Source organism: Somniosus microcephalus, chromosome 4 (genome assembly GCF_052327205.1).
Source record: "Somniosus microcephalus isolate GS21.2 chromosome 4, FLI_Smic_1.0, whole genome shotgun sequence".
Classification (NCBI taxonomy): domain Eukaryota; kingdom Metazoa; phylum Chordata; class Chondrichthyes; order Squaliformes; family Somniosidae; genus Somniosus; species Somniosus microcephalus.
Window position 1 is genome coordinate 83,263,865 of NC_140990.1, and position 10,532 is coordinate 83,274,396.

Here is a 10,532-nt window from a genome sequence, read left to right on the forward strand (position 1 = left end):
TGTGAAGTCGCTGGTGTGTCAGCAGGTTGGATGATTTAATGAATCTCTTCCCACACATGGAGCAGGTGAACGGTCTCTCCCCAGTGTGAGTGCGTTGGTGTACAATGAGATTGGATGACTGCCTGAATCTCTTCCCACAGTGAGAGCAACTGAATGGTTTATTGTCAGTGTGAACTCGCTGGTGTTGAATCAGTTCCTCAGAGCTTTTAAAGCAGTTCGCACAGTTGGAGCATTTATAAGGTCTCTCGTCAGTGTGAACTCGCTGGTGTCTCAGAAGGTGGGATGAATTAGTGAATCCCTTCCCACACATGGAGCAGGTGAACGGCCTCTCCCCGGTGTGCCGGTAGCGATGAGTTTTCAGCTCAGACGGGTAAGTGAATCCCTTCCCACAGTCCCCACATTTCCAGGGTTTCTCCATGGTGCGGGTGTCCTTGTGACTCTCCAGGTTGGACGATCAGTTGAAGCCTCGTCCACACACAGAACACGTGTACGGTTTCTCCCCGCTGTGAATGGTGCGATGATTTTTCAGGCTCCGTAATTGGTTAAAACAATTCTCAGTCCATATTCAAAGGCCGATATTATTGACGTCCAAATGTATCGAGAGCCTCGGTCAGATCTTGAGGTGATGTTTGGTTTGAGTTTCCCATCTGCAAATCCTCCCCTTCTAATACCCGGTAAAAGGAGTTTACAAAAGACATGACTGAGAGTACAGGATAGAAATTCAGAACAGGCAATTCTAGGTACTGACTCTGGCTGGGTTCAGTTCTACACTCACTGGTTCCTCTCCCTCTCCTCCCCTGAAGGTGCTGACTCTGGCTGGGTTCAGTTCTACACTCACTGGTTCCCCTCCCTCTCCTCCCCTGAAGGTACTGACTCTGGCTGGGGTCAGTTCTGCACTCACTGGTTCCCCTCTCTCTCCTCCCCTGAAGGTGCTGACTCTGACTGGGTTCAGTTCTACACTCACTGGTTCCCCTCCCTCTCCGCCCCTGAAGGGGCTGACTCTGGCTGGGTTCAGTTCTACACTCCCTGGTTCCCCTCCCTCTCCGCCCCTGAAGGTGCTGACTCTGGCTGGGTTCAGTTCTACACTCACTGGTTCCCCTTCCTCTCCTCCCCTGAAGGTGCTGACTCTGGCTGGGTTCAGTTCTACACTCACTGGTTCCCCTCCCTCTCCGCCCCTGAAGGTGCTGACTCTGGCTGAGTTCAGTTCTACACTCACTGGTTCCCCTCCCTCTCCTCCCCTGAAGGTACTGACTCTGGTCGGGTTCAGTTCTACACCCACTGGTTCCCCTCTCTCTCCGCCCCTGAAGGTCCTGACTCTGGGTTCAGTTCTACACTCACTGGTTCCCCTCTCCTCCCCTAAAGGTGCTGACATTGGCTGGGTTCAGTACTACACTCACAGGTTCCCCTCCCTCTCCTCCCCTGAAGGTGCGAATGGGTTCAGTTTTGCACTCACTGGTTCCCCACCTTATGAACTGCTTTGGGCACTTTGTTAAACACACACACAGCAGAAGCACATTAATCTGATAGGAGATCACTGACACCGGTAATGGGGAAATTGCTAGAGTCCATGAAAAAAGATGTAATAGCAGAGCACTTGGAAAACAGTGACAGGATCGGACAAAGTCAACATGGATTTACAAAAGGTAAATCGTGCTTGACTAATCTACTGGAATTTTTTCAGGATGTAACTGGTAGAATAGATAAGGGAGAACCAGTGGATGTGGTGTATTTGGACTTTCAGAAGGCTTTCGATAAGGTCCCACATCAGAGATTAGCATGCAAAGTTAAAGCACATGGGATTGGGGGTAAGGTATTGACTTGGATAGAGAACTGGTTGGCAGACAGGAAGCAAAGAGTTGGAATAAACGGGTCTTTTTCCAAGTGGCAGGCAGTGACTAGTGGGGTACCGCAGAGATCGGGGCAAGGACCCCAGCTATTCACAATATATATTAATGATCTAGATGAGGGAACTAGATGTAATATCTCCAAGTTTGCAGACAACACAAAGCTGGGTGGGCATATGTGCTGTGAGGAGGATGCAGATAAACTCCAGTATGATTTGGACAGTTTGGGTGATTTGGCAGATGCATGGCAGATGCAGTATAATGTGGATAAAAGCGAGGTTATCCACTTTGGTGGCAAAAACAGGAAGGCAGCTTATTATCTGAACGGCAATATCTTGGGAGAAGAGGAAGTGCAACAAGACCTGTGTGTCCTTGTGCACCAGTCGCTGAAGGTAAGCATGCAGGTGCAGCAGGCGGTTAAGAAGGCAAATGGTATGTTGGCCTTCATAGCGAGAGGATGTCTTGCTGCAGTTGTACAGGGTCTTGGTGAGACCACAACTTGAGTATTGTGTGCAGTTTTGGTCGCCTTATCTGAGGATGGATGTTCTTGCCATGGAGGGAGTGCAGCAAAGATTCACCAGACTGATACCTGGGATGGCAGGAATGACATATGAGGAGAGATTGGGTCGATTGGGCTTATATTCGCTGGAGTTTAGAAGAATGAGAGGGGATCTCATTGAAACTTATAAAATTCTAGCAGGACTAGACAGACTAGATGCAGGAAGGATGTTCCCGATGGCGGGGGAGCCCAGAACCAGGGGTCACCTTCTAAGGATAAGGGGTAAGCCATTTAGGACAGAGATGAGGAGGAATTTCTTCACCCAGAGAGTGGTGAACCTGTGGAATTCTCTACCACAGAAGGCAGTAGAGGTCAATTCATTAAATATATTCAAGAAGGAGTTGGATATATTTCTTAAGGCTAAATGGATCAAGGGATATGGGGAGAAGGCAGGGACAGATTACTGAATTTGGATGATCAGCCGTGATTTCATTGAATGGCGGAGCAGGCTCGAGGGGCCGAATGGCCTACTCCTGCTCCTATCTTCTATATTTCTATGACACATGAGTAGCCAGCGGTGTGGAGCCTACTGAGAGTCCGGCTCCATGCCTCACTGGGGATTTCCCAGCACTTCCTGGTTGTTCCGGAGTTTGTGTCTTAAACTGGCAGGTAGTTGTGGGGAGGCGGATAATGTTGAGTGTTTTAATAACGGGGCCTGGGGCCGCACTCGGGGTGTGAGCAGCACGCGTCCCCCGGGGTTCATGAACCCGCTCCCTGAGCTCAGGGTGTGAGCAGCCCGCGTCCCCCCGGGGTTCATGAACCCGCTCCCTGAGCTCGGGGTGTGAGCAGCCCACGTTCCCCCGGGGTTCATGAACCCGCTCCCTGAGCTCTCTCACCTTATGTGTCAGCGGCTGCTGCCAAGGTCCGCGCATTCTCAGCTCACACTGCCCTGTGATTGACGGGAGCTCCGGACCAATAGGAAGAGTGGGGCGGGACTGCAGGTCAGAGCAGGCGGTGGGTCCTCCAACCAATCAGAGTGTGCGAGGGGCGGGGCTTGACTTTTAAACCTGAACAACAGAAGGTGAGCTGAGCATGCGCGGCCCTTGGCAGCAGCCGCTGACACATCAGGTGAGAGAGCTCAGGGAGCGGGTTCATGAACCCCGGGGGGGACGCGGGCTGCTCACACCCCGAGCTCAGGGAGCGGGTTCATGAACCCCGGGGGGACGCGGGTCACTCACACCCCGAGCTCAGGGAGCGGGTTCATGAACCCCGGGGGGACGCGGGCCGCTCACACCCCGAGCTCAGGGAGCGGGTTCATGAACCCCGAGGGGACGCGGGCTGCTCACACCCCGAGCTCAGGGAGCGGGTTCATGAACCCCGGGGGGACGCGGGCTGCTCACACCCCGAGCTCAGGGAGCGGGTTCATGAACCCCGGGGGGACGCGGGCTGCTCACACCCCGAGCTCAGGGAGCGGGTTCATGAACCCCGGGGGGACGCGGGCTGCTCACACCCCGAGCTCAGGGAGCGGGTTCATGAACCCCGGGGGGACGCGGGCCGCTCACACCCCGAGCTCAGGGAGCGGGTTCATGAACCCCGGGGGGACGCGGGCCGCCCACACCCCGAGCTCAGGGCGCGGGTTCATGAACCCCGGGGGGACGCGGGCTGCTCACACCCCGAGCTCAGGGCGCGGGTTCATGAACCCCGGGGTGACGCGGGCTGCTCACACCCCGAGTGCGACCCCAGGCCCCATTATTAAAACACTCAACATTATCCGCTTTACACACACCCGGGGTGGGCCTCAGGCCCCGAACAAGAGCCTCCGGGCCGGGCGTTTGCCCCGAGCGGGGCGGCAGCTGCGGGGCTTTCTCCTGGTGACAGGCCCAGGGTAACGGCCGCCATCTTGAGAGGCTCAGGGGCAGCAGGGCGCATGCGCGCCCCCCTTGGCCAGGAACCAGGAGGAGAGAATCTTGTCAATTTCTATCCTGGACTCACAGTGATGGCTTTTGTAAACTCCTTTTACAGGCTGTGAGAAGGGCAGCATTTACACACCACAAACTCAAACCAAACATCACATCAAGATCTGACAGAGTCACTCCATTCATCAGGATCCGAATATCATCGGCCTTTGAATGTGGAAGGAGAAATGTTTGTCTGTGGGAAAAGATTTCAAATATCAGTGTGACTGGAAAAGCACCGAGACACACACACCCGAGTGAGAGTATTCCAGTGCACTGACTGTAGAAAGAGCTTTAACCAGATATACAGCCTGAAAAAACATCGCACCATTCACAGCGGGGAGAAACCGTACACATATTGTGTGTGTGGACGAGGCTTCAACCGATTGTCCAACCTGAAGAGACACAAGGACACCCGCACCACGGAGAATCCGTGGAAATGTGGGGACTGTGGGAAGGGATTCCATTACCCGTCTCAGCTGGAAACTCATCAATGCAGTCACATTGGGGAGAGGCCGTTCACCTGCTCCGTGTGTGAGAAGGGATTCACTTGCTTGTGCATTCTCCAGACACAGCAGCGAGTTCACACTGAAGAGAGACCATTCAGCTGCACTCACTGTGGGAAGAGGTTCAAGCAGTCATCCAACCTCATTCTGCATCAGCGAGTTCATACTGGGGAGAGGCCGTTCACCTGCTCCGTGTGTGGGAAGGGATTCATTCGTTCATCCCACCTGTTAACACACCGGCAAATTCACACTGTGGAGAGGCTATTCACCTGCTCAGTGTGTGGGAAGGGATTTAATCAGTCATCCAAACTGCTGACACACCAGAGAGTTCATACTGGGGAAAGGCTGTTCACCTGCTCTGTGTGTGAGAAGGGATTTAATCGATCATCTAACCTGCTGACACACCAGCGAATTCACACTGAGGAGAGGCCGTTCACCTGCTCCGTGTGTGGGAAGGGATTTAATCAATCATCCAACCTGCTGACACACCAGCGAATTCACACTGGGGAGAGACAGTTCACCTGCTCCGTGTGTGAGAAGGGATTTAATCGTTCATCCAACTTGCTGACACACCAGCGAGTTCACATGTGACTGCAGGGGTTGGATTCTGCTCTTAATCACATCCAGGACTGAACCATGTTCATTCTGACAGTTGGGGTTTGTTTCTGCTGATATTAATAACCCCTATAACTGGGCTGGAGTTTAATATTCTGGATATATAGCTGCTTGACTTGTCGGGGCTGCAGTGTTTATTTAAGAACCGCTGTCTGACCTTTCCCCTTAATTTCTGATGAGTGTCCCTGAATTATTTTACAATAAAATTATGAACTTTTACTTCAATCCTAAATTGATCTTTGGTAAAAAATCTACAATTCAATGACTGAAAAGTTCCACTGATTAACATCTCCAATTAGAAAGTGCTAATTAATCCTCACTGACAATTCTTACTGACTTGCACATTACACACAGTGGCACCTCCATTATCCACCAGAAAGAAGGGGAATGGGAATTGGTGGAGAATCGAGAGTCCCCAAATGTTGCCCCTCCCGTCTGGTACAGCAATCCCCTCGGCACGGGAATGGAGACAAGTCCAGTTATAGTAACGGGATGAGTTAAAGGTATTTACTCAGACGGGCAGAAGGTGGGAAGTGGTGTTCCGTGGGGATCGGTGCTGGGACCACTGTTGTTCACCATTTACATGAATGATTGGGACTCGGGAATCAGAAGTACAATTTCAAAATTTGCAGATGACACTAATTGGGGGGTGTAGTTAATACTGAGGAAGACTGCGATAGCATCCTTGTAGAATTATTCAGTTGTGTTCAGTAAATAGCAGCATCTTTTAATTTGCTTTGACTGATCACATCACTATATAGCTACGTGGAAAACAGAAATCATTAACAGCTCCCAATTTCAGAACTGTCAGATTCAAACTCAACTTCTTCCAAGTACAATCTAACATTTCAAAAATTGTAATGGATGTAGGCGAGATATTAGGACTGTTGTCTAACACAATCCAAACACAGTGACACACAGACAGATGGCCAGGTGTAGCTTCACAGCGAATCCTTTCAAGTCTCACTAAAAAGTGGCAGACTGGCAATCCATTGTTCACTAATGGAGTTGTGATCTTTGTAAATTAAGAAATGGAAATGTGTCAAAGAGTTGATTAACAGAGTGGGGCATCATCTCCCTTTGATTTCTATTTCTGACACCAGGCAACAGAAAAAGATCATTACAACACGACATAAACAGACTCTTCAGGTGTGAGACATCAGACTTCAGAACAACACGTCTGCCAGCTCTGGCCACAAACCTCAGTACAGTCAACCTTTCAGCAGCTGCAGCCCTGATTAAATAACTAGTAGTTTAACAAGTCTGGTAGAGCTTTTGTATCAAAATAGAAGCAATGTACTTGCGACACACACACAATTAATAATTAAATCACAATGTGATTGTGAGGATCGATTATCGTCTCTTTAACCCGAGGTGTCCACCGGTCGAGGAAGGCATCAAGTGAACCGGTGGACACCGCCTGCTCCCTCTCCAGGGCCACCCGGGCAGGGACAAGACCACGGGAGAGAGGCAGGCAGCCAGAGTGACCCCCCATGGGCCCCGCCCATCCTGGACCTACAAATTGCTGTTTTTGCCAGGCCCAAGAGCAGGTCCGGGAGAAGACCCTCCGACTTACCCACCCCCCTCCGCACTGGGCGGCCAAAGATTAGGAGTGTGGGGCTAAAGTGTAACCAAGAGTTGAGGAGCAGCCCCTTCAGGTAACTATACAGGGGCTGCAACCTCTCACACTGAATATATACACGGCCCATGGACTCCTCTAGGCCACAGAAGCCACATCTGGCTTTGGAGTCCAGAAAGGAGTTTAAAAACTGTTGCACACGACAGCTCTCTGCAACAGTCTCCACCCCAGATCCCCAATGGTGCAGGGAAGGACTCCCGCGTAGAGAGCCCGCCACTGGGGAACCTCGCCTCCGCCGGACAGCAAGATGACACGCCAGCCTGATTGAGATTGGGCAATAAACAAATGAATCAATAAATGATACAGGAACCTGAGTCCCCGGGTCCTCAGCCCTGGTGTGAAGTACGCTGGCCACCAATTTTCCGTTACTAACTCACACCTCAGGCCCCACCCAGTCTGGTTTAATTACTAAATGTTTTCTAACTCGGGTTCAGGCCTGTCATTGTGAGGGAAACAAGGCCTCATTTATTGGTGTGTCCCACCCGAGCGGCTGTTAATGGCTTTAATAAACTGGCAGCAAGGTTTTTTTTAAAGGTGGAAAGTGGTGAAAAACACCACTAGCGATGCCTCAAAACTCACGGACAGAGAAATCCACTTCATCAGCGCCCCTGCCACAGGACTCAATATCCACCCCCTCCACCACTGGTGCACTGTGTCTGCAGTATGTACGGTCTACAAGATGACCACGGTCAGACCATGTGGAGTCAAAGGTCAGGCAGCAGAATGGACAGAAAGATCACAACAAACTTCCCTTAACTCCAACCCTCTGATTTCTGTTTTGTAGCCACCTTTCCATCCATTCTGCTGCCTGGCCCTTCACTCCACACGGCCTGACCTTGGTCATCTTCTAGATCTTACATACTGTTATGGATAGCAAGCTGGTTACAAAACAGAAAACAGAGAGTAGGGGTTAAGAGTGGCTAAAGGTGGGAAGTGGTGTTCCACAGGGATCGGTGCTGTGTTCACTGTTACTCAGCATTTACATAAACGATTTGGATGCTGGAATTGGAAGTCCAATCTCAAACTTTGTCGATGACACCAAATTGGGAGGTAGAGTTAATACTGAGGAAGACTGTGACAAAATCATGGGTTAAACTCTCTCTCTAACAGCACTGTGGGAGCAACTTCACCACACGGACTGCAGCGGTTCAAGAAGGCGGCTCACCACCACCTTCTCAAGGGCAACTAGGGATGGGCAATAAATGCCGGCCTTACCAGCGACGCCCAGAGCCCATGAACGAATATTTAAAAAATCGCATGACTTCCAGAATGGGAGGGCAATTAGCAAATGAATTTTAAGAAAGGTGGTGCATTTTGGTAGGAATAATAAGGAGGCCACATACTACTTGGAAAATAAGAGTCTAAATGGGGTAGAGGAGCAAAGGGATCTCGGGGTCCAGATACACAAATCACTAAAAGTAGCGACGCAGGTTAATGAGGCCATAACAGGAGCAAACAATGGACTGGGGATCATTTCTAGAGGGATAGAATTAAAAAGCAGAAAAGTTATGTTAAACTTGTATCGAACCTTGGTTAGACCACACTTGGCGTACAGTGAACAGTTCTGGTCACCATATTATAAAAAGGATATAGAGACACTGGAGAAGGTGGAGAAAGGCTTTGCAAGGATGATCCTAGAACTGAGAGGATATACTTATCAGGAAAGGCTGAACAGGCTGGGGCTCTTTTCTCTAGAATAAAGAGAAGGCCGATGGGTGACCTGATCGAGGTCTTTAAGATGATGAAAAGGTTATATCGGGTGGACCTGGAGAAAATGTTTCCACTTGTGGGGGAGTCCAAAACTACAGGTCATAAATATAACACAGTCTCTAATAAATCCAATGGGGAATTCAGGAGAAACTTCTTTACCCAAAGAGAGGTAAGAATGTGGAACGTGCTACCACAAGTAGTTGAGGCGAATAGCACAGATACATTCATGGGGAAGGTAGATAAGCACATGAGGGAGAAAGGAATAGAAGGATATGCTAATAGGGTTAGATGAAGAGTGGTGGGAGGAGACTCGTGTGGAGCAGAAACACCGGCATTGACCAGTTGGGCCGAATGGCCTGTTCCTGTGCTGTAGACTCTGTAATTCTATGTAACTCTGTGTAACTATGTCTTCTGACTCCTGACGTAGCTGGAAAAGCTTTTACTATTATTACCACAATTGTGCACCATCTTCATTTCCAAAGATCTCTTAGCCTCTCTAATGGCTGCTTTTGACTCCCTCAATTGTGAGTGATATTTGTCCCTATTCTATAAACTGAACTCACCTTGATCTGAACTGGGTTCAATGTAAGACAGTTCGGGGAGTCAGGCATCATTCACACCTAGACCTACGCTGGCCGATAAAACCCCAGACGGTTCCTCAGTAAGGATTCCTCTGGTTCCTCTGCATATATTTGTCAGGATAACGAAGCCCAGCATTCTTACCGTCCACTCCCGGAGGCCCCACTCCCTCAGCCTACAACCTTCAGCAGGGTCAGTGCTGGAGTTCCACAGCGGGAGTGATCCCAAAGTAACTGTCGGGATCGCACCCCCGTGGATGTTCCGGGTTGTGTATTTTTAGTTATCCTGGTGACTAACACACACACATCAATAAAACAGGGAATTCCTGGAAACACACTGCAGGTCCTTCTTTATCTGGAGATCAAATGTCTGTTGTATAATTGTACCAGCAGTTAACAGGCTCCTGTGAACTCCTCCCTCTGCTATTTTAATGCAGACTTTAACCAATTTATTTTAACCTGCCTTAAAATAGTAGACTCAGGACTGTCCCACAAACACTTTAAATCTTCATAGAATAATTACCAGTCATATTTAGACTGGAAACTTAAACCTGCCGTTTGACTTTCAGTCAGGAACTGATTGCAGTTTGACACCAATCTCTGATTTGACAGCACGTTTCCAGCATTCACCGTTGTTCTTTCTGAATCTAAACACCGTTGTAAAGGATCCTTCTGTCCCGTGCCTAGGAGCTCTGAACCATGGCAGAGAGCGGCTGGGACACGTTTCTCACAGGCCTCAAGATTAACCCACACGGGGACTTTGTTGTCAGTGAAGAGAGACGAGAAAGACCAAAGTGCCGTTTTCCCCTCTCAGTGTGGCCCTGAAGGACTGTGTCCAGGCTGAAGTTCTGTTCACGCCGTACAATCCTCCCCCCAGATTGTCCTTTCCGAGCTACAGCCAGGTGATGCTAAGCACCCAGATGGGAAAGATGAAAATCTACAACATTGGCCCAGTAATTCGACTCGGGTGATTGCCGCGCGTGCAAGGCCCCAAGGTGGACTTACCCGGCGCGCCGACATCTGAAATCTGGCCCGCAATGACATTCCTGTGACTGGCCAGCTTGAGGTCCTGCCGCGCTGTGCGTGTGTGACCCAGCGGCGTACTTAGTGCGACGAGCCAGCTGGGATCACGTGGGCACTGGGCAACCAATGGGAGGTTGCAAAAGTTCATTCATAAGTTTGACAG

At 50.1% G+C, this 10,532-nt stretch overlaps 1 protein-coding gene across 1 annotated transcript; it reads left to right on the top strand.

Moving 5' to 3' along the window:
* The first annotated feature begins 349 nt into the window (after positions 1 to 349).
* LOC147119384 (uncharacterized) lies at positions 350 to 5,497 on the top strand. Its single transcript, XM_085984087.1, has 2 exons — positions 350 to 370; positions 4,535 to 5,497. The coding sequence occupies exons 1-2, from the start codon at positions 350 to 352 to the stop codon at positions 5,393 to 5,395; spliced, it is 882 nt and encodes a 293-aa protein (XP_085840213.1). The 3' UTR covers positions 5,396 to 5,497.
* Positions 5,498 to 10,532: the final 5,035 nt, after the last annotated feature.

What these genes read in the sequence shown, in the direction of transcription:
- LOC147119384 (XM_085984087.1), top strand. Translation starts at nt 350, where the DNA reads ATGAGTTTTCAGCTCAGACGG. An exon ending in TGAGTTTTCAGCTCAGACGG is followed by an intron (nt 371 to 4,534) that starts GTAAGTGAATCC and finishes TGACTGGAAAAG; the next exon opens with CACCGAGACACACACACCCG.